At 38.0% G+C, this 25,353-nt stretch overlaps 1 protein-coding gene across 2 annotated transcripts in view; it reads left to right on the plus strand.

Moving 5' to 3' along the window:
* The window catches only part of EPHB1 (EPH receptor B1), a 411,545-nt gene that overhangs the window by 155,321 nt on the left and 230,871 nt on the right, over positions 1–25,353 (plus strand). For both annotated transcript variants that reach the window (XM_063306816.1, XM_063306817.1), the window contains exon 3: positions 9,428–10,109. In XM_063306816.1, the coding sequence (XP_063162886.1) occupies positions 9,428–10,109 (682 nt within the window). The remainder of the gene's footprint in view (positions 1–9,427; positions 10,110–25,353) is intronic.

Raw genomic sequence — 25,353 nt, forward strand, 5'->3', positions numbered from 1 at the left:
TTTGATTAAGGTTAAAATAGATATGTTGTTATCTCTGGTAACACTTAATGGACTGTTGCTGACATCAGGATTGAAAAGACAAGGATTTATGGATTTGTTTATAGATAAGAGATGGGATATGGGAAGAAGAGATCACATGCTGTATTTTAAGAGAAGGTGATAAGTTACTAAAATTGTTTATACTTGTGATGAAGGGGAAGTCATTTATTTATATAGTTCTTTTCTTTTTCTTTATTATATTCTTATTTTTTCTTTCTTTTCTATTTTTCTCTTTTTTATTTTATGCACCTTCTATTTTTTTTCTTTTAGTCCTTTATTTTTTAGGTTTCTATTTAGTTTTTATTGTTGTAAATTATAATCTTTAATAAAATTACTGTTAAAAAAAAGAGTTAAAAATGAAAAATCCCCAGATCCAGGGGACTCCAAAGCCACTCAGTCTTGCCAGGGTTGAGTCACAATCTGTTCTCCCCCATCCAGAACCTCACAGCCTCCAGGCCAGGGTTTCTCAACCAGGGTTCCATGGAACCTATGGTTCCACAATAGGTCACTAGGGATTCCCTGGGAAAGCACAATTTATTACAAAAAATATTTCAAATTTGGGCAACTTCACGTTAAAAAGGTAAGTTTCATTCTTTATTTTTAGTTTAAGAACACTGTTAATGCATATATACAGGCCTACACATGAAACATATATAATAATTTTGTAACTTCTGGCCTATATTTGAAAATATAGGCCTGAAAAATATTTCAAGGGTTCCTTCAGGGTCAAAAAGTTGAGAAAGGCTGCTCCAGGAACTGAGGAAAAACTTCCATAGCATTGCTTGTATGGCCAGGGATAGAAATATATAGCTGACTAACATCACTATATTGATGGCCATTTACCCTATGTTGACAGATGCCCTCACCCAGTGGTTTCCTGTAGATATTAAATAGGAGCGGGGAGAGAGTTGAGCCTGAGGCAGGGGCTGGGGTTGGATCTCTTCCCCTCTATCAACACTAATTGGAACACACATTGGAGAAAGAAGAAGAACCATTGCAAAACAGTGCCTCCCCACCCCACAAAGCCAATCTTGAGGGATAAAATGTTTGATGATATTAAAAGATATTGAAAGATGTAGGAAGGCAAGGATGAATGCACCATCCCCATCTGGAATGCTTCTAAGGTCATTCAAAAGCATGTCTAATAACCCAACTTGAAACCTGACTGAAAAGAATCCAGATGATTCACTTCTTCCAGGACCCCTTGGGTCAGTGGAAGCATTAGATCAGACTCACATTGTCACACAAGCTCATCTCAAATTTCATCAAACTGCCCATTTTCAAATTGGTCAGTCAAGCCTCTCTTTTTCTAGCCCATATCCTTTGCCAGCAGCTGAAACTCTGAACACTTACTCTGTTGGAGGCAGAAAATTTCACTGTTGGCTATCTCTTGCTTGATAGTATTGTCAAGTTAGTTCTCAAACATGGCATAAAGTTAGTATAATTTTGCAAGCCTGGCCTGGCCTGACCTGGATCACTAAGGAGATTGCCAATTTGGCTGCCCCTTCAGTCATGAGGCTTATTAAGTCAGTAGACTAATCAGTGAGAATGTCCTCTATTTCACTCTGAGTGAGGAAGGTAATAAAATTGATTGAGGTTCCATCATGGTTGGCATGGATCACTGGATGCTCTGTGTGTTTTAAATAATTCTAGAAAATGCAAAATTCTAGGGATTTTGCTGCCACTGGATCTTTGTATGACCTGTTCCCTGCTGTACCATCATAAACATCTTTTAAAGTAAGATGACAGACTGAAATCCACAGCTATGTTAGTTCTGTCATTACTATAATCCTTACTTTATTTCTATGGGTCTTTATTTAATTTTCATTATGTTTGAGATTTCATTTGGAAAAGTCCCTTTATAAAGTTTTTATATATGAAAAGGACTGCAAGAAGATCAAATCAGTCCATACTCCAGGAATTAAAGCCAGACTGCTCACTTGAGGGAATGATATTAAAGGCAAAACTGAAATACTTTGGCCACATAATGAGAAGACAGGACACCCTGGAGAAGATGCTGATGCTAGGGAGAGTGGAAGGCAAAAGGAAGAGGGGCCGACCAAGGACAAGATGGATGGATGATATTCTAGAGGTGACGGACTCGTCCCTGGGGGAGCTGGGGGTGGCGACGACCGATAGGAAGCTCTGGCGTGGGCTGGTCCATGAAGTCACGAAGAGTCGGAAGCGACTGAATGAATAAACAACAAAACCAATTAATTACACTAACTTTTAAGAAAGTTCTGGCTCAAGATAAAATGTAGAGTTAAATGACTAATGAATTGAAAATTAACATCATTGGCTTTGAGCAATATATCTCCATGCATTTCAAAAAGTTTAATATGAGACATGTTGATCTTCCAGCATAAATACCCAAAAAGCAACCACCTCGCCAGAGTTATACATAGGATTACAAATCTATTATTCAAAATTATTTTCTGGACAGATCAATAACCATATTGTTCATCCAAAATTAAAATGTTGGGAGTTCTTTTTAGTTATGAATATAAAAAAGTGATATGCAGTGTCATTTTTACTTTGTTTTCAAAACTGAGTTAAGCTCCATTCAGTGGGATTTATTCTCTAGAAAGTTTAGAATTGCAGCCTCAGGGAAAACAAAGCAGAGGATTATAAAATTGTGAATGCTGGGGAGAAAGTGAGTATGTGTTCTCTCTCACATAATATAATTCAGGATCACACAGTGAAATTGATGGCCAATCGGTTTTCTGTACTTTTCTCCCAGCATAAAATAAATTCATGGATTTTGTTGTCACAAGATATGGAAATAGCCATTAGTTTAATGAGGTAATCATTCAAGATCTGTCTCTCTTTTAACATGCTGACTGGAAATTCTGGAAGCAGAAATCCCAACACATCTGGAAAGCTGAGGTAGACTCTGATCTTAAATAGTCTGATCTAGTCATCTCTTAATCAAAATCTCATAAACCAACAATGCTGCACTGGAGGTTTCTTCATGAGCATTTTATGAAGTAGATTTTGGACTTCTGGCAGCATCATTGCCTACTTCTAGCTTCCTGGGTCATCAAGTTGACCATTGTTGGAAACAAGATGATGCTAATTGTTCCTGTGATTCATCCATCACAGCTTTTCTTTTGTTTTATGCCATGGAATCCAGGAAGCATCTGACTAGATGCTGAACTAAATGGAGTCTTAATTGACGTATCAGGATGGTTCTCATGGGTACTAAGATTTGACTGCACCAAATTTCCTATCTCCAGGAAAGAAGCCTCCATTAGAAGCCTAGTATAGTTTTTAATATAATTTGATTGAAGGTTTCCCTATTTGTTTTTTGCTTATATATGGAGATAAAAATAGTAGACACATTTTAATAGCATCCTCCATTTACCTTAATACCTCTTCCTTAGTAGCATGTAAAGAAATGGTTTAGTGATAATCCAAAACAGTTGGAAAATGAGAGTTTTTTAGGGGGGTATATATGTTTCTCTATATACAACTCTGTAGAGTATTCTATGTTTCCTTCTTTTGACTGATGATAGAATATGTATTTAAACATGTTTTGCAGTGGTTAGAAAGTATGTCTTCATCACCAGATGAACTTAAAAAATGCAGCATAATGATATGTGTACATGCCTTTAAAACAGTTTTATACTGTTAACACATATAAGCAGAGATAGAATCTTTTATTAAGATTATTATCCTTGCCCAGGAAAGAAGCAAACAGTTTAATTGGTGGCTGCATAACAGTTTTTGGTACTTTTGCTATGGCTAAGCATTTTGTACCAACACAATGAATTAGTGATTAGGAATACTCTTCTCACTTTTTAAGTGGACTAAAAAGAACTTAAGAATCTGCTGCCAGTGCTTCACACCTCCCCATTCCTCCTTTCCCAAGTAGTTTCACTAAGGTTAGTTTACATAGATTTATTACAGAGAATTAGAACGCCTTACATACAAGAATTTGTCTAACACAAAGAAACCCTGCCCTTTCTATATATGAGTCCAACTGTTTGAATCACCACCTTTTCAAGTCAATGCCTAGGTGGCTATTCATGTCTTTTGTCCATTTTTAAAATGTCTGTAAAAATGGCTTTCTTTGTCATAACTAGATTTCCAACTCTTACACCCAAGGCTTCAGACATATGCATTCTATGATGTGTGTTAATCCACACCCTTGCCACCACATTAAGTTTAGCTTGTGTGATGGCATAACACTACACTACACAATTTTGCTTATATATGTAGTGCTTTCATCTCCATAAAACATTAATATCCTTCTGATAACATACTGTGATGTAGCCATTAATTCATGCTTCAAAGGTACTGGAACACCTTGGAATTATGCATCACATTCCTGACTGTATTTAAGGGCTTCAGTACAAAATTGCTACCAACCCCCACCCCATCCCACCCCCCAAGTCCTGTAAACAAAAAATTGGATGGCTTGTAGATTGGGTTGCAATTCTCTAATACTGTCATAGGCCCAACTCATTTTATTCCTTCCTCTTAATTGTCACAATAGCCATCATTAAATTAATGACTGCTCATTAATTCACTTCAAAGTGGTCATACTCTCACATCAGTTTTGATGGATGTGCTGTGGAACAATGCATAGAGTAAGTTCTATCATATTTTCCTTCTTCCTCAAACCACATGTGAATCACAGCTACATATAATATTTCCACTTTCCACATATGATTGCAGAGATGACCTTATCCCCATTCACCTGTCAATACAATTATTATTTGTGGACTGTAGTAAGAACAAGGAATGTGTGCTGCAGCACACTGGCAGATGGAGACAAGGAAGAGAAAATTCTTGAATTGTTGGCAGGGTATTTAACAGATGTTATTTTCACTACTCTGTTTGAAGCTAGCTTATTGTAGCTGAAAACCCTTAAGGTATGAATTTTCCTCCAAAATAGCCATAATTTGAATGATGTTGTTTTATATCTTTTTCCTTCTTCTTTGTTAAAATACATTGGTTAAAATCAATTTACTGAACCCTTCCAAAAGGCAGTAGTGTTAATCTGTTGCAGGTGAAATAAAGAGCTTTTTGACACTATAAAGGCTAGCATATATAGTTGCACAAACATTTATTGTTGCATGCAAAAGGTCTAAAAAGTCATAAAATACAAGAGATACTAATAGTCCTTTTGCAGTATTTGTTTGCTGTATCCAGATGTATCCAAAATAAGAACCTAGTGGCATCTTCAGATTCAGTTCAGTGACAATTTTATCTCTGTCAATTTAATATGAAACTTTATAACCTTTAATAAAAAAAGAAATTCAGAATTTTATTCAATGTTAAATTAAGTACATAATAAAATCAGATTGGGTGAAATATTTTAGTTCAGCATTTTGCACAGAAGTTTCATTTTTAAAGTACTTTTCCAAAGCTTTTGTGATTCTGAGATATCAACTGACCTCACATGGTTGTTGTTGTGGGGAAAGGACGAGGAAGAAGGAGTATTAGGTATGTTAGCTGCCTTGCTTTATTTATTTATTTATTTGTGTGTGTGTGTGTGTGTGTGTATAAAAATAAAGGCAGGATAGAAAACAAACAAATCTGTTCAGCAGATTTTCTTCTTCTAAGTAGTGGTTTCAATCAGATGGATTTCAAGTCTGATCTGGAAAGAGTTACAAAAAGCAACTTGAGGTTCTAACAAGATAAATTAGGTAAAGTCAAACAAGTTTTGATCAGAGCCCACTAGACTAACTTCAAGAAAGGCAGGTTCTGAAAAAGTGATATTCAGATTCTAATAAAGAAAAGTTGATGCAAAAGAAAAAAGTAGCACCGTGGATAGCGCCATGCAACGTTCACCTTGGAAAATCTAGAGCTGTGTTTCTCAACCTTGGCAACTTGAAGATGTGTGGCCATCAACTCCCAGAATTCCCCAGCCAGCCATCTAACTATGCTCTGTGGAAGATCTTGGTTCCCCAAACAACTTGAAAGTACTGTAGTACCATGCACAGACATGCTGTTTTGGCTCTGCAAGGCGTATGCTATATTTGTATTCTGGTCTGGGTGTATCATGAACTAATCTGCAACTGAAAGAATGAGCAGGAAGATCTAAGGGATACTTTTCTACTGTCAAACTTACTACAGTAAGGAGCAAAATTTTTCTTTTACGGGAGAGATAGGAGATACTCAAAAAGCATCAGCTGTGGAAGGTTTTCAAGATTTTTAACTCAAAAGTTTATTGCAAAGTTTTAAAATATGTATGGAAAAGGGCAATCCCCCTTCCCTCCCAAAATGTGAGAGGAACATTAAAAAGGATATAAATTTGATGTAAAGAAAGTGAATAAGGAGTTTTTTCCCCCTCCATCTCATAATAATGTTGAGCCTGTACAGCTGGGCAAGATCAAGGAAGCAAGAGCTATACAGACTGCAGTACGGCATTTATAATACCAGTACACAATCTTGGAAACTGGAAGAGGAATTTCCTACCCTTATTTATAGTGAGTTTATTAAGGCAGCATTTGTTTGAATGCTTCTTCTTTGAAATGCTTCTTCCCAAATTTCTTTCCACCTGGATTGAGTTGCTGTTGATGACATAAGCTGCCAACAGATTCTTCGATCTCTCAATTGTTTATGTCTCCCTTCTATTACTTTCCCCACCTCCCTACAATTTCTCATATCCCAGGAATATCCAATAAAGATGAAATATGCAAGATGCAAGGCAGAAAAAATGATGCATTTCTTCACACAACACACAGAAATTGTGGAATTTGCTGTCATATAGTGATTGCTACTAAATTGCATGGATCTAAAAGGAAAACAGATAAATGTGAGGAAGACAACCCTCTTAATATCTACTAGGACTCTGCAAAGCTTTGGATCAAAGTATCCTTTCCAGGTGCCTGGATGACAAAGAGCAGCCCCCACTTCTAAATATGAGCATCTGTGCTGCTTTGCTAAAAAAAAAAAAAATTCTAAAACAAGGTGGCTGGTAGGGGTGGATTGGCTCCACCTTGATATTCCTAACTGAAACACCTAGACAGGATGCATTGCCCCTGTGGTGCAAAATGCTACCAGTATTTTTTTTTTTAATTGTATCAATATGTCTTTCAATATGTGAGTGGGAGAGTGCTGTTATACAAGTTGCCCTGCTTGTAGTCCTCTCATATTCATCTAGTGGTTGACCACTTTGGGAACAGTATACATGGTTAGGCAGGCCTTTGGTCTCATACAGCAGTTTTATTCTGATGTACTAAGAAGCAATTACAACTTTAATTTTGATTATGTGCCATCGTTGGTGTCTATTCTTAGTGACCACATAGATTTTTTTCCATAACAATCTGTCCCTAACCTGGCCCTTCACCACTGTAACTGAATTTATCCACCTTGCCACTGGCTGTCCTCTTCTCTTTCCTTCCACCTTTTCCAGCATTAGAACTTTCTTGAAGGAGCTAGGTCTTTGCATAATGTGACTGAAGTAGGATAATTTGAACCTGGTCATTTGTGCCTCAAGTGAGAACTCTGGGTTCATTTGCTTGATGATCCATTTGTTTGTTATCTTGGCTGACCATGGTATTATCAGGAGTCTTCTCCAACACCAAAGTTTGAAAGTGTTGGTACTCTTTCTATCCTACTTCCTTGAACTTTCACTTCCATAGAGTGTCACAGGGAATATCATTGCTTGCACTGCTTGCATTATTTTATTTTATTTTATTTTATTTATTTCATCTATTTATTTATTTATTTAGGCAGAGGCTATCTACCACTTCAATATCTTCATTGTAAATTGTAAAGCTGGGTGTTGTCCCTGATGTCATAAGTTTGGTCTTATTTATATTTAATTTTAGTCCCATTTTTTCAGTGTGCTCCATAACTTTAATTACTAGAGCTCAACTTTAATTTATAGAACATCACCCTTTTTAAAATACAAAACAGAGCACTGCAGTAATTTTAGGGAAATAGACAGGGAGAGGTTTGGTCTTAAACCTTACTTCAGAATAGGGGAATTAAAATATATATTTATTTTGAATGTGGGACTTTTGAGGCATGAGATTTGCTTGACATCAACATTAGTAGGCTTTAGATAACAAATTAGAACAGTTTTGGTCAGATATTTAAAAGTTTATAATACAAAGCTGTATTGTCTATTCTGGAGGAAGTCCCTTTAAGTCATGTTAAGTTAGATAAGATGTGCTCTAAGATAAAAATTAAGAAGACTTCCGTGGCATTTTAAAGGTTATCCAAGGTAAGTCCTATTAAAATGAGTGGAACCAACTCCTATGTAGAAACAACAACAAAAAATCTTCTGGCATTGGGATAATAAACAATGAATCTTTAAAGTGACAGTAGACACTTAGTTGTTTTGGCTGCAAGAGATTTTAAGGCTATCTCTCTGCAAGTTCTCTAGTAATTCTTGGGTAAGTGTGCATAGGACTTTTAATTTATGCTAAATAGATGTTATTGCTGTTTTCCTGAGTTTTAGTACTATTGTTGCTCTAGTTCTATTTATATATTGTTTGGCCTGTGCATGCTTCAGAAATGTTTCAGAAGAGGTGATTTGGAATACATGGGAATGCAAGTGCAGCACCTCTTTAAAGCAGCTGCATATTTTTTAAAGCTGCTGAACAAGCCTAAAAAAACATGCAGTTGCTTTAATGAGACATCTATAGAATCATTTTTTCTTACTGAGATGTGACCTGCCTTGGAATCATGAAGCTGAACTATATAGTATAAAGATTTGCAATAAATAAATTTAGTATGTAATTTTTTTTATTATTCAGAAATACTATTTCTGGTTGATATCTCATGACAACTTTAAGATTCTTTCCTTTTACCCAAAGGAACAAGTAGATTGCAGACTAATTTTCAAAAAATTGCTTTAGACCACCTTGTTAATCATATTGAATTCAGTTCTAGCCTATTTTTTTAAATACACTGAGATTGCCAGTTCTTTTCAAGGTAAGTGTTGTCAGGAAACTGCCAAGCTTTAAGTGGCTCTGTCAATTAGGGGTTAAAAGAGGTCAGACTACCAGAGCAACAGAAACTAGTTGATTTTTATTAATTTTGTCAGAGAACCTTGTCAGAGATGATTCTGAGTTACATCAGCTTTAACAATAAATACTAGAAGTGTATTCACTCTGTGGGGCCACAGTGGTTCTCTCTCTGTGTATGCATACCTTCATGCATACTGACTTTTTTCCTTTTCTGTTAGCTGTGGATAATCTTAGTTTACTTGTTTTAATGTTTGTTGGCTGATTTCAAGCTCATAAAAACTGGAATAGGCCCTAACATTAGCAATATGGCTGTAGAGCATGAGACTTCTTCAAGGCTGTATATCCCAGTTATCTTGTCATAATTAATAATTCTCCAAGTTAAAGTGCCATCCCTGTGTTTCTTTCTTTTCATCCTGTTTAATTGCCTGATTTCCCCATTTCTTATTTGTTCCATACAGTGGGAGGAAGTCAGTGGCTACGATGAGAACCTCAACACAATCCGTACTTATCAAGTTTGCAACGTCTTTGAACCCAACCAGAACAACTGGTTGCTTACCACCTTCATAAATCGACAAGGTGCACACCGTATTTATACAGAAATGCGCTTCACTGTACGGGACTGTAGCAGCCTTCCCAATGTTCCTGGTTCCTGTAAGGAAACTTTCAACCTGTATTACTATGAAACAGACTCTATTATTGCCACCAAGAAGTCAGCTTTCTGGACAGAAGCCCCCTACCTCAAGGTGGACACTATTGCTGCAGATGAGAGCTTCTCTCAGGTGGACTTCGGTGGCAGGTTAATGAAGGTGAACACAGAGGTGAGGAGCTTTGGGCCCCTCAATCGGAATGGCTTTTACCTTGCCTTTCAGGATTATGGGGCATGCATGTCGTTGCTGTCAGTAAGGGTCTTCTTTAAGAAATGCCCAAGTGTGGTGCAAAATTTTGCCATCTTCCCAGAGACTATGACAGGAGCAGAAAGCACCTCCTTAGTGATTGCACGAGGTACATGCATTCCCAATGCCGAGGAGGTGGATGTGCCCATTAAATTGTACTGCAATGGTGATGGGGAATGGATGGTTCCCATTGGCCGCTGTACTTGCAAGGCTGGATATGAGCCTGAGAACAATGTGGCCTGTAAAGGTAAGATGATGATTTGCTGTTGTCTGATGGCCATTGCCTTATCAAAGAACTGATCAGAAATCCTTGAAATTAAATAATGGCCGAGATACTTGTAAAGGACTTGCCAATGGTAAAACACTATTAGCACCATGTTCTTAAGGCCAACATCATTGTGATTACCTAAGAAATTGCAAATTGGCATACCTTCTTCGTTTTTTATAACTGTAGATTTGAAATGAGTCCTCTCCATACCTGCTTCTCTTACAGTAAGGATTTCTAAGGTAGACTTTATCTGCCCCAAGCTAAAAAAAGGCAGAAGTAACATAATACTGGGGCACAATGGTTATATGTTGATGAGTGGCAGTCCCTTCCTTGAAGTTATTTTTATTTTTTTAAAAAAATAGTCCTTTGTCCTTGTAGATAACAGGTAGTATAAAAATACAGTTAAAAAGCTATAGAACAAAATCTAATGGAAAAGAGAAAATAGATTGGAACTGGGAAAAAAACATAAAATTAAAGTGCCTGGACAAACACAATTGTTATGAGCTGTTGCCAAAACAACAGCAATGTTAGTGTTAGTTATACTTTCTTAGGGAAGGTGATCTACAATCTGAGTGTCAGAACAGAAAAAGCTCTCTCTTTCCCTTTCTCTTTTGTTGATGAACCTCAGTCAGGCTGATATAGGTAGAAGTGCTTTTCCATATATTTTGCTTCCTTTCTTCATCCTCCAGGTGCTGAAATGATGCTTATGCATTGTCCAGAATAGAACCATCTATTTTATACCAATCCTGAAGTCTGTGCTTTGATTATCTATAGCAGCCTTCCCCTTCCTATCCCCAAAGTTCCAGTCTGAGAAACCGCTGAGCTGCCGATCGGAAGGTCGGCGGTTCGAAACCGCGCGGCGGGGTGAGCTCCCGTTGCTCGTCCCAGCTCCTGCTCACCTAGCAGTTCGAAAACATGCCAATGTGAGTAGATCAATAGGTACCGCTTCGGCGGGAAGGTAACGGCGTTCCGAGTCGTCATGCTGGCCACATGACCCGGAAGTGTCTATGACAACGCCGGCTCCAAGGCTTAGAAACGGAGATGAGCACCGCCCCCTAGAGTCGGACACGACTGGACTTTACGTCAAGGGAAACCTTTACCTTTACCTAATTCCCACCATCTGTGGTCATGCTGCCTTGGACTGATAGGAACTACAGTGCAATGTATTAAATGGGAGAAGAGTAATTTAGATGAAATGAACAACTTCTGTGTTGTTGGGTGAATTCTAGATCCGCTGCCTCATTTGCCAGCTAATCATTTTCTGTGTACATCTAGTGATGCTACACCCTTTTAAAAATGTCTGGTCAGTAAAAGCTTTCATGGGGGACCAGTTTTGTGATCACCAGTATTTAAGAAAGGCAAATAGTGGTATGTATAAATATGTGACAAATATCTGTTCCAGTGATATTTTTGTGATATGTGAAGAGAATTGTTGTGTTAGGAAATAACCCAGCAGCTTGCTTCATGCTGGCCATTCTGTAAATAGCTGTTTTCCTTTCTTACTCAGTAAAGAGAAAGAGAGAAAGATCTTTTCCTTTCTCTAAATCTGGAGCCTAGCCACTAGTTTGGCTATGAACCCTTCATTATGGAAAGTATGTATTTTAATTAAACTTAAATTAATGAGGCTGTCTTACTGCTTTAAGTGAGCTGGGTTTTGCCCCTCTGTGTGAATGGAGCCAGAGAATTCATTTCTCTAAGCCAAAGAATTATCAGAGATGGGAACATTAGTAGGATAGGCTGTGATGGAAATCCATGCCCTTCTGTTTTCTTCATTGGTGATTTGGTAATGAAGGCATGGACATGATCAAACATAGACTGTACTTTGTGGGTGGAGTATGGGGATCTGCATGGCTTCTGTAGGAGTAAAACCACATACTGGGAATTGTTCATTGTGAAAGGAGAGCTGTGCATGTCATAATGTCATGTCTATAAATGGATGAGTATATGTAAACAGCAGTCAATCACTGGCTAGGTGCCCAACACAGTCTAGTCTGAACACTCATTTTTCACAATGTACACAGTATTTGTATGTGAAAAGCTGAAAGAAAGACCTGCAAATATTTGCTAAATACCTCAAGTTGCAAAAGATGTACATTACATACAACATACTGTGTAAAAAGTTACTTGACCTTATAGTCTCATTCACACTTCAAAATTATCTCCCAAGTAACATCCTGCCAACAAAATCTAATAATAGAAAACATATTACTTGGCTTTTAAATATGTTTTCTAAAGAATGCCTAGCTGCTTGTGTGGTTTATTTTTAAGATGAAAACAGTGTCTAAGGAAAATAATACAGATGTGCAGTGCTTTGGACTTGATTCCAAAAAGGTACTTCAGAGTGTGTGGGATATGTCTGCAACTCTTTAAAACACACCATTTCCCAGGATTGCATGGCAGCTACAGAAGGCAGCTATGCAATCTTGAGGAAAGATGTGGGTGCTTTAAAGAGTTGCAGACACATGCTACAGTTTCTCTCCTGTGCACTCCAGAAAACCTTTGCAAATTACTTCCAAAGCTCTACACAGCTCTAGAAATTAATCTGCGGAAACTGGTTTTCAACTTACACATCATCCTTATCCAGCCTTGAGATGGGTTAAGATACACTTCCCTTAAACTGGATTTGCAATGCTAGCTGAAAATGGGAAAGATTTATTCCAACATATCTGGAAGGCATATCAATCTGCAGTTGATCTACGGCTGAACAGAAAATGAAGGCTATTCATACTGCAGAAGCTCTAACTGTTTATTGGATTTAATCAGACAAGTGATGTGGTCTCTTGCAAGTTACTGTGCATTGAAATAAAAACAGTAAAATAACAGGTGATGGTTCTTCATATATCACTGGAAATGTATCACAGCTATAAAAAGGCATTAAAATGTAATTGATGGCCATTATCATGCCCACCATCTAGTGGCTTCATGAGCAGGTGCTGAAATAAATTGAAACCAAATTACAACACAGAAAGATTAAATATGAATAATGTAAGAAGGAAAAATGATAGAAGAGAAAACAGAATAGAAGGATTTTATGCTGCTACAGGAAGTTTCCACACAGTATTGGGGTAGGCAGTGCTACCCACCAGGTGTTTCAGACTACAACTTCCATAACCCTTTGTGATTGACCATGCTGGTTTATCCAATGAGAATTAAAGTTCCGACCAGTGTTTTTGTTGTTTTTGTTTGTTTTGTTTTAAAAATATGGACTTCAGTGAGTTTCTGTAGATCCTGGAACACTCAGGAACTAAAGCCTATTTAGAAAGTCTTAAATGACAGCTGTCCGTGCTTTTATTTTGATACTAGAATTACCTAGGTAGAAACATAAACATTGTTTCTTAAAAAAGATAACACTATTTTCCAGGGCATAGTCTTGCAGTCTAAAGTTTCTCCTAGTCATATATATGCCACCTATGTAACATAGTTTAGATCTCATCGCTGTAATTAAACACTGGAAGTTGTTTTGCATAATAAAACAGAAACATTCAGACTCTCTACATTCTGGAATATCGTTAAGGTTTGGTATATCTGGAATAGATTCTCAAATACCTTTAAGGATTGGTGTTAAAGAAATGTTTATTTGAAAGGGAACCACCAAGATCTGCTCATATATTGCATAAAAAAAGGAAAGTCTTCCAATGTGAGAACATGCCCTGCTGAAGGCTACAATAATTGAACATTTGCCCCATATTAGATGGGTTTTGGAATGTAAACTTTCACTTTTTGTGAATGATACAAAAAAGTTAATTATGAGGTATTCTTCAGTTCCCCATGGAAGGATTCTGTACTGTTTTCCCATTTTGACCTAACTTTTCTATACATTTGTGCTCATAACATGACAAAATGCACACCTAATTCTGGCAGATATTCCAGCAGAATTGCTGTTTTTCATCTGCAGAGATACAAAACAAAAGAATGTAGCTGGGTGGGACCATAATTTATTTACGATTTGTAGATACGTTTCCAATGGAAAAGCTAACAACTGAGAAAAATCACGTAAGTTGCCCTTTCTCAGTCCATGTTGTATGATTGCTCCCATAATCTCCTAATCAGCACAGCCAGTTGGTGTGCTGGAAAAGGATTGTGGGAACTGAAATCCAAAAACAACTGGAGGGCATCAGGTTGGGAGAGCCTGATGTAAACTTTTCAACTGCTAATGATGAGAGAATTGGAAATAGTATCTCTTTTATTGCATGAACAGAAGAGATTTGGCATTCTGAAGGTGGAGTGGAACACATTTCCCTGTATTGGATGATGATCAGCATTCTGGCAGGACCAGAAAGGGAAATTGATAGACAAAGCACTGCTGATGTAGCTCACCCTGCCACTATGTGTCTTATTAAGATTATCCTCCTCAAAGTATTTTCTTTGGCCATTCTTTTCATTTCCCATTGTATTAAATGTTTAAGATAGCAGAACTGATGTCTGATATTGTGAGTTAATGTATGGTTGATCCACCTCTCTTTGGAATAGGACCTAACACCTTTGACTTCACCTATGCTTGGGAAGACATTTGCATATCTCTTCCTGTAGCCCAGGTGTGAATACTTAATTCTTCTGTCAATTTATTTTATCCCTGCTCTTCTTTGACTGCTATTATATTCCAGTTCCTTGATTTCTCACAGCTTGCAAATCTGTAATTGCAAAATGCTCACAATACTCCTGAATAAAATAGATTAGTGAGGCAAGAAATAACATTGGAGCTAAGCAGAGAAAACACTGGGACCTGTGTGATCTGAGGAATAGCCATGGGATGTGTGAGAGCTTTGTTATTTGATTGTTTTGCTTTGTTTAGTTTTTAAATGAGAAATTTACCAAAAGTCACACACTAGACTTACCACATGTTTTTGTTTTCTGATAGGTCACTCATCTTTAACAGGTATTTGTTAGGCAGGTCCAACTCACTCTTCTATTAGTAATGGCATTCGATGAAGTAGCAAGTGGAGTGATTTTAAGTAATATCTACTGAATTTGGCCACCTGCATACAGGTGAGATTTTAGTTTTAGATGAAACTGCATATTTCTTCATGAATGCAGTAGGGAGGAAATCAAGATGAAAGCTTTTCAGTCCTTTGAGTAAGCCAGCATAAGAAACAGCCTGGCAGGGATTTTTGGAATGTTCTTTATTGTAGTAAGGTAAAATAACAGAATCTTGAGAGCTTGTCCAAAACCTCCCTGCTCCTTTTTAAGGACTACAAAGTCAAGGCAGGGCTGTTCTGAGTTTCCTTCTTACAGTTTCTATTTTCCTAGGACTGATCAACCATTTCCCCCCTCTCTCCTCCTTCTTAGTACCAGGCCTAAATACCTCCACAATGCATAAACATGAGAGAAAGCAAAACAGATAATGGTATCTATCCTTTGATGTGGGTATAGTTTTGTTCATAATTAAGGCAATGTCTGAGGCTCATGAGAACATGACCTCAGATACCCAGCCTGAGACCATGGGCACAGTGTAATCTGAGTATACTGCTTGAACAGTTTTGGTCTTCCTCCTTTTTGTTTGTATTCATTAATTTGATTTATATCCCACTTTCCTAATTATAAAAAAATCCCTTCTTACCCCTATGGGTGGTATCTACCAGAGGCCTGGGAGTTTGAGGGTTCTGCATAGTATCTTAGCTGTTCCTAGCACTGCACTCCTGGGATCTGTTGGAGCCACTCTCCCAGCTTAGGAGTCACAGTCCCAAGTGTTCCTACCACCACTGGAAGCACTTTGGCCTTTACTTTCCACATCCTCTTTAGTTCCTCCTTCAGGCCCTGGTACATCTCCAGCTTCTCATACTCCTTATCCTGATGTTGCTGTCAGCTGGCACTGCTACATCTATCACCACTGCTGTCTTCTGGTCCTTGTCTACTACCACAATGTCTGGTTGATTGGCCAGTACCTGCCTGTCCATCTTGATCTGGAAGTCCCTGTTATTCTCCACAACCTTCTGTGGAATCTCCCATACACTGTGCAGATGTTTCTGAATACAGTGCCAGCTACTTGGTTGTGCCATTCAGTGAATGCTGTTCCTGCCTGCATCTTACACCCTGCCACTATGCGTTGGACTGTTTCTGTGACCTCTCTGCACAGGCTGCACCTTGGGTCCTGCCTAAGTGTAGTAGACCCCTGCTTCTATGGATCTGGTGCTTAGTGCCTGTTCTTGTGCTGCTATGATCAGTGCCTCAGTGCTGTCTTTTAGTCCAGCCCTTTCCAGTCACTGGTAGGATTTCCCAGTGTCAGCCACTTCAGCTATTTGTTGATGGTACATCCCACGCAGGGTCTTGTCTTGCCATGGCACTTCTTCTGCTTGATCTTCCTTCCATGTCTGCTGCTGCCTCAGGCATTCTCTCAGCAGCTCATCTTTAGGTGTCATCTTACTGATGCAGTCCTGGATGATCTGGGTTTCATCCAGAACAGTGGCTTTGACGCTCACCAGACTCCACCTGCCCTCTTTTCAGCTGGTATACAGTCTCCGGGTGTTGGACTTGGGGTGGAAACTTCTGTACATTGTGAGGAGTTTCCAGGTCTTCATATCAGCAGCCTCCATGCCCTCCTTTGGCTAGCTCATGATACCGGCAGGGTATCTGATGACTGGCAGGGCATACATGTTGATGGCATGGGTCTTGTTCTTCCCCTTGAGCTGGCTCTTCAGGACCTGTCTTATCCTTTGGTGGTACTTGGATGTTGCTGCCTTCCTTGCCTACTCATTGTGGTTCCCATGTGACTGTGGGATACCAAGGTACTTGTAGCTGGTCTTTGTGTCTGCTATGTGGCCTGCTGGTAGTTCTACCCCATCAGTCTTGGCTACCTTGCCTCTCTTTACTACCATCCAGCCACATTTCTCTAGTCTGAACATCCCAATATCCTCACTGTAGATCCATGTCAGTGGATCAGCAAGTCAATGTCTCGAACACTCTTAGCATACAGCTTGATGTCATCCATGTAGGAGAGGTGGCTGATGGTAGCTCCACTCTTGAACTTGTATCCATATCCAGTCCTTGTGATTATCTGGCTGAGGAGGGGTGGGTTCAAGCCTATGCAGAACAGCAGCTGGAACAGTGCATCACCTTAGTATATGACTTGATGGCCACTTGTGCAGGCTGTCTTGAGTTGACTTCCAGTGTTGTCGTTCACAGTCCCATTGAGTTCTTGAGGAAGGCTCCTAGTGTCCTGTGGGACCTTCCTCAAGAACTCTTTGTATAACACCAGGCATTCACAGATTCATGTGTGGGACAATGAGTCATATGCTTTCCTGTAGACAATCCAGGCTGTTCTCAGACGGGTCTATCTAGACCTTAAGTCTTGGCGACTGCTCTATCTACAACCACTTTTCACTGGTGTTACATGTCTTCTCTTTCTCCCATATGTTCTTCCAGTACTGTTCAGTTTCTGCTGTTGGTGGCTCTGCCGTTACTGTGTTGTTGCACTGCAGTTGGGAGTATACCTTGGATGGTTCTTTGGAGAACATGGCATTTATTTACTTGGTCTTTGCTTTTCTAGTATACCTCCTTAGCCTGATAGCCAGTGCTGTATGCCTTTGTTTAGCAGTCTCTAGGGCTTCAAATGGAGTCAGGCCCTTGTATTTTTTTTTTCTAGTAGCTGAGTCTTATCCTTAATCCCCATACCCTTCTGTAGTTCCAGTAGCATATCTATATAGGCAAGGCTAACTTCTCACTGAGTTGCCTTGCCTATATAGATATGCTACTTAAATATGTCTATTGACCTTAAAATGTTTATTGTTAAAAAAGGTTATATTACTGAAGTCTAGTTTTCTAATAAATGATGGATCTAGTTAGCTTGGGCTGACTCTTTTTTTAATAGTAATTTTATTAAAAATTACAATTAAAAAGATAAAAACTAATACAAACTCAAAGTAGTAAAAGAAAAAAGAAAAAATAGAAGCTGCAGAAAAGAAAAATAGAAAAGAAAAAATAAGAATATAGTAAAGAAAAAGAAATATTTAAAGAAATGACTTCTCCTATCACAATAAGTATAAACAATTTTAATAACTTATCACCTTCTCTTAAAATACCCCAGATAATCTCTTCTTCCCATATCCCATCTCTTATCTATAAACAAATCCTTAAAACCTCATCTTTTCAGTCCTGATGTCAGCAACAGTCCATTAAGGGTTACCAGAGATAACAACGTATCTATTTTAACCTTCATTAAATATACCATCTTTATATTCTTTTCTTTTACTTCTAACAGCCTTGATCGTTAGTCCCTTCAAATAACATCCTAGAACTTGATTTCTTTTCATTTTTCTTTCTCCCTTCTCACAAAATCCTTCAAAGCTTTAACAAACCTCTTTTGTAAATGCAATATAGGAAATTATCCAGGTCACTCTCTTGGTTTGTTATTTGTATATCCCTTTTAATTATTGAGACATCAGCTGGCTTCTTTTGTACGTCCAGTGTAGCATCTTTTTCCGTATCATTCTTGTAGCCTGTCATTTTTAAATCCACTTTCAGATCAATCTCAATCTTGTCAGATATAAATTGTTCCTCTTTCATAACATCTTTTAAAAACACTCTATCCATAGAGATAGCCACTCTTAAAATTAACTTCTGGGTCTATTGTTCAAAAACATCTTTCAATAATTCCAGTGTTAAAATACTTTGCTTCATTCTGTATTAGTAAGTCAAATTTAAGTGTTCTTCTCCTTTAATTATAATCTTGAGTTCCTTCTAGTTCCCTCTAGTGTCCAACCTTCAAACTCTCATCCTATCATGTTTTTTTTAAGAGAATTCAAAACAAAAGCTTTATGGTTAATTCCAGAATTTTATTTCACATCCATCTGGACCCTTAGTCTGTTTGTAACTTTCCAAAATTAAAGTTCTAACCACCCGTTTGCTATTTATTCCAAAAGAATATATTTTTAAAGTCCTTAAACTTGTATTTTAAACTTCTTTCACTAAGGATTGAAGGAAACTCACCCAGTGCTATAAAACTGGTCAATCTGAAGGTTCCTAAAAGCTGAAAAGCAGTTAACAAGCTATATCCAAAAGTGATTAGGAAAGTAAGAAGGCAAACCCAGTGTCCTTTTTGAAGGTGCTGACCATGGTTTTAGCAAGATGGTTATTCCCTCATCTCGCAGAGCTCTAAACCCACCAGAGACTGCTGTCTTGCAGTCTCCTCATGAGGAGAACTGTCTGGAGCACTTGTGGGTGATCTCAAGTCTTCTCCTTGTCTGGAGAGTAATTACAAAGAGCTGGTCTACTCGCCGGCTTTTCATTTCACAGTGGTCTTTGGCTCCACTTATAGCGGAGCCATCTTCAGTTCACCATTCCCCCCCCCAGAAGTCTGATTTATATCCCACTTTCCTAATGTGGGAAAATGCCATCTATAAGGTTGGTTAACCTGAGACAGAGTGACTGATCAAAGTCATCCAGTGAGCTTCCATGGCCAAGGCTGGACTTGAACCTGGGTCTCCCTGGTCATAGTCCAATTTCTTTGCCACTGTACCATACTGGCTTTCCTAAGGCCTTATTGTTTATTAGCACTGAAGTACGGGGAAATCAAACAGCAGATCATTCTTTCAAAGAAGGCCAAGCAACAGCTGCCACATAAACACAAACTCTCCAAAGCAAGGTTTGTGATTTCCTGGCTTCAAAGGATTGTGCAGGATTGCTTTGGCTGGCTGGCCCTCTTTCATCTTTCTCATTACTTCTTGAGCAAAGCTGCAGGAATCAGAACAAGCCTTGATGGGTTCTGATTTAAATGGAACTCTGGGAACAACACTCTGATTCTTCCTCTTAATTGGAACTTTCCTCTCTCTTATTTTGGGCCTTGCCATGCATGCTGTCAATTTGATACTGCCTGCTGGAATCCTCAGAGGGAGTTGGATGTATAAATATGGAAATTATGTGATTTCTTCTCTTCTGTCACTGCTTTCTGAATTTATATTAAATTTTTCTTTATGCCTCATGGCTTTACTTACACTTTCCCTCTTTGAAATAACATTCAGTTGAAAGAGTTTAGTCCAAAGCAAGTGAATTTTGCTGCATTTGATGTGGTGACAGTCAGACAGCTTTTGTATGGATCTCATGAGTTTGGTAATAAATAAAAATTAAACTCTGAAAGAGATGATTATGCTCTATATCCCTCTCTTTCAAAGTGTAGTGTTCAGACTTACCAGATTTACCATTTTACCATTTAAAACTTGTCATGTTTAGCTGTGCAAAGTCTTTTATTACTATAATACTTGCATAAACTATTACAAAGTCATAAACAGTGACACCCTGCAAGAAAAGATCCATTTAAGATTTCATTTTTACAGCTTGTCTCTCGGTTTTGTAGGTATGTCAGAAAATATGACTTAGTAGCTGCAATATGTCCTGTTAATTGCATTAATATTTTGAAGGTTTAAATGTCTGAATTTTGATAAATTGATAGTGGCCAGTAACAGAATTTTCATTCAAAAAATGACTTTCTCCTTAATAAGCAGCAGGGTTTCTGGGCTAAATCTCCACAAATCATATTTGAGAAATATAATTGCAATTTAAGGTCACAATAGGGTGTTGTGTGTGTGCGTGCTTATGTGTGCATCTATGTTTATAATACATACTTGCAGTATGATATTCAGTCACCAGAGGTCTCTGTGCACTCTACAGAGTTAAATAGAGGGTGTGTCCTTTGTAGACAAAGAAGAAAAAGACATAGCATGAGGTGTTGAAATCTTTTCTGTTTACCTGTAAAACTAATGACAGAGACTCCTATTGGTTATAAAATTATTAGTCAAAGACTTGAACAAACTTGCAAATCAAAGCTTTATACTAACAGAAGAGCAGCAATTTGTATTTCCTTTTAATAAAAAACAAAAGACATCATCCCGTATATTTAATTACCATGATCATTGTGCCAAACAAGTATGATTCTCTCTCACACACACATTTCCAAGTCCCCCCAGTCTCCAGAGGGAACAAGGCAAGGCATGAAACTATAATCCTCTTAAAGGATTCATTTGTGCTTCTCAAAGAAGACTAAGAGTGTTAAAACTGACAGAAGGGCACTTCTCCTGCTCTTCCTTGCCTTTTGTTCCATCTGTTCACATTTATCCCATGTCAGTGACCAAATGGCCTTGGAAGACAACTCACAGCCATGCAGTTACCCCTTAGTGTTTTTCTGAGCAAAACTAATGATGTTTTTACCAGCTTAATTCATGGTAAAAAGTGTTTTTTGAGAAACAAAATAGAGGAATGAAAAAGTCGACTATGCCAATGGACAATTGCTACTTTTCATACAGCTTTCATAGGATATATGCCATTTATCCAGTGCTTTCCTCTCCATGCAGATGATTTGCTTGCCTGTAGTCACCACTTTAATATAATACATTATAATGAAAGAGATTTTGAATGTTAAACGATGGCTAAAATTGTTGGTGTGCGCTTGTTGGTGTGATGGAAATACATTTTTATAAACCATTTACAGCAATTTTTTATGCAGCTTCAAAGCTTATTTATAGGGTCCAAAAGATAAACAGTATATAAACTCATCCAAATAATTTTAATTTTACTCCTCTCCTGCCTAACCTGTTGTAAATAGATATAGTACCTTTGCTAATAAACAACAAAAAATAGAAAGGGGCCACGTTGGTCCTTCAACAAAACAACTTTTTGTGAAATTGACTGTAAGGCAAAAATAATATTGGAACCATGAAAATGTCACAAAATATTGTGCGGTTTTGAGTACTCTGTACAACTTTCTATCAAGTTGAACACTACAAAAATCTGGTGGAAATAAAAGGTAAAATGAATGAAAACATAACATTTGCTGTTGAGTACCATTGACTGAATAAGTTCACTCCTTGTTGGTGCTGTAGCTTTGGGATGCAACGTCCTTTGGCCGGGAACCCACAGTTTGCTTTTGGGTCCTGCCTTCAGATTGCAGGGGACATGGCAAGTGGTATGATGACTGCAGGGGAAAAGCCAACATTTTCAGCCATTTTTGTTGTGAGGGGAGAGCTTTTCAAGATTTTAAGAATCAAAACCCATTTACACTCCTCCCAAACACAGGAAAATTAAGCTTGAGTCTATAAGCTTTTTAAGCGACGTAACAGTGCCTCTATAAGGCACAAAGGATTTATTTCACCTTTTAAACCCATTCCCTTGCCTCCACGTCTCCATGAAAAATGGACAGAAAACCTTTGGCCCTGCCCACTCTAGGGAAACTCTTGGAGTTGATAATAGGATGCTTGATTCATTTCTTCATTTTTCAAATGTGTAACCTGATACATCTGGCAAAGTGAGCCAAGTGTAGTCATCCAGATTAGTAATCCAGTCATATATCTGTGCCTCGGTTATGTGTCTTGTAAGGCAGAGAGCAAAAGTAAAGAGAAAACATACCAGTCTTTACATTAGCAATGCTATTTATTACTTTTGGATGACTTACTAGGTAAAAAAGTAAATTCAGGGAAGAGGACCCGGTTCTTCTCCTGAATTATTTTGATACGAATTGACAAAAACCATGGTTGTTATGGGCACATATGCCATCCTGCATTCTGAGATCTGTGACAGTAGAGATATTTTCTTACTTTTTAAAGTAGCTGACATTATTCGAAAACAATTTTTTATTTGTAACTATTTGGTGATCATTTTTTAATGTATACATGTATTAGTTCCTCCTTAGGCATGAAAGCCAGCTCAGTGACCTTGGGCCAGTCACTCTCTCTCCGCCCAACTCATTTCACAGGGTTGTTGTTGTGGGGAAGATAAGAGGAGGAAGGAGTATTAGATATGTTTGCCGCCTTGATTTATTTATAAAAATACAGGCGGGATAGAAAATAAATCAAATAAATCAAATAATAAATAAATACGGCATTATGGATTACTTCATACAGAAATTATAAAGCTGGTGTGGGTAAAGCTTTGGTACTTGATGGCAATACCTAACATTTTTAGGATAAAAAAATGCTATAGTGGGTGGGGCATTTTTTAGGGTGGGGAGTGTCTTTGTATTTTTGAGTGGTTAGAAGGTTTTTCTTTGTTTCTTAAATTTTGTGAAGCCTAGTAGTTCTGATATGTCTTCTGTATGAAACTGTTGGGAAACCATGCCACTGATTTTTAGCAATAGTGGTCAAGGAAGGCTCTCAAGTTCAGAAGTTTTGAAACAAGGAATGGGCAGTAAGGTTCTAAGCTGTGTTTTCAATGAAGTACTGTATTGTGTCCTCTCTACTCTGACCTTTTAGCAGTCACTATCTGGTTACAGCTTTAATCATAAGCACTATAAGTAAGAAAATGCAAAAATGGAACAGGCAGGTTCATGATGGCTTTGTGGCCAAATCCCAAGTGACCATATTAAACATTTGGGATGCAAGAACAACAATAATAGCAACAAAAAGGTTGCACCAATAGAAGGGGGTTCTTGGAGGCCCAAAACTAAGGTGCCCACAGAAAGGCAGAGCACCCTTTAAACATTTGTTTATATTGGCATGTTGGCCTTATTCTCATGAATTGTGCTTATTGCTTCATTTTGTAAGATCTTAGAAATGAATCCAAAGGACTCACAGCTTGGGCCATGAATCCTTATCCTGTTGGCAGAGGTGATGGTAAGATTCAGCAGCTACAGCAGATGGGTCATACCTTGAACAGTTTGCCAGCCAAGAGGTCTAATAGAAGAATGGATGGAGTCAACCATGCACAGATGAAAATGTGTTTCCTTAATTCAGGCTGGTAGTAGGAAAACCATTTTAACAACAACCCTTTGGGAACAAAATCTGAAAAGCCACAATATCTTCCTTCCTTCCTTCCTTCGCATAAACTCCTCATGTTGTGATATTATTGAACAAGAAGGATTCCCTCCCCTCCTTTTTTCTTTTTTTTATCTTAGCTTTAGGATTGCCTGCACTACAAAAAAAGTTTAGCAAAGAGAACAATAATTGATTACTTTCAATACTGCAAAAGCTACAAAAAATAACTTAATTGATAATTTAATATGATATACTGCTGATCAAACTGCTTTCCCCTTTGAACAAATTACACATTGTTTGTTCCAATTTACTGTATATCACCGTGGAGCCTGGAAATATGAAATTTTAACATTTGTGCATGCTGAAATAGATTTTCCTTTTGGATTCACCTACTATTAGCATTCTGAAGTATTGTAGTAGGCATTTTCTTTCTTTTGACTAAATTGAAAACATCCATAATTTCATCATGGCCATGTAGATTCTCTTTAAAGTAGCAGACTTCAATATAGACCAAGTTGTCTAATGATGATAAAATCAGTATCTGTAACAGTCTTTTTGAACCTGGTGTCTACGAGATGTTGGATACCAACTTCTATAATTCCTAGCTAGCACAGAGAATTAGGAGCTAGGCTGTGGGCTTATTGGAGTTGAACATATCTATAAAGAACCAGGATGGAGAAATTGTCTAGTTCCTGGAAGGAGAGATTGAATGAAAAGAACATATGAGCACTTATGTAGAAAAATTACAAGATGCCTTTTTAAAACATGCACGCACACACACATTTTGACTTGCTGACTACTTTGCAGAGACAGGATATAACTTAAGTTATATAAATCAATTTAAATGCTGGCTGGATTGGTTTTGGATAGGTTCCTCCCCATCCTACCTTACCTCTTGTCATTCTGTTTTTGGCTTTGATCTTAAGCTTACTAAACCTGCTTATCAGGTGATTGGAAACAGGAGAATTTCTTATAAAGTCCTGTTCTGTCATGATGCATTATCAATGCTCTTGGGGATTTGCAGTTTGGCTGCTGTTTGATTGAACTTGCTGTACAGTATATCATGGTAGGCCTTAAATGTATGAGCCAACATAATTTATATTTCAGAACTAGAATACAGTAATGCTTCAAATGTTGCAGTATAACCCTAAAAGTGCATAGGAAATGCAGAGTAGAAAATAGGATACAAAAATGCATACACTAGGAAAAGCTGCTTGTGAAAAAGAATATATTAGGGGAAAATATTTGGGGAAAATATGTTTGTTGTTGCTGTTTATTCGTTCAGTCGCTTCCGACTCTTCGTGACTTCATGGACCAGCCCACGCCAGAGCTTCCTGTCAACACCCCCAGCTCCCCCAGGGATGAGTCCATCACCTCTAGAATATCATCCATCCACCTTGCCCTTGGTCGGCCCATCTTCCTTTTGCCCTCCACTCTCCCTAGCATCAGCATCTTCTCCAGGGTGTCCGGACTTCTCATTATGTGGCCAAAGTATTTCAGTTTTGCCTTTAATATCATTCCCTCAAGTGAGCAGTCTGGCTTTATTTCCT

Source organism: Candoia aspera, chromosome 6, assembly GCF_035149785.1.
Source record: "Candoia aspera isolate rCanAsp1 chromosome 6, rCanAsp1.hap2, whole genome shotgun sequence".
NCBI lineage: Eukaryota > Metazoa > Chordata > Lepidosauria > Squamata > Boidae > Candoia > Candoia aspera.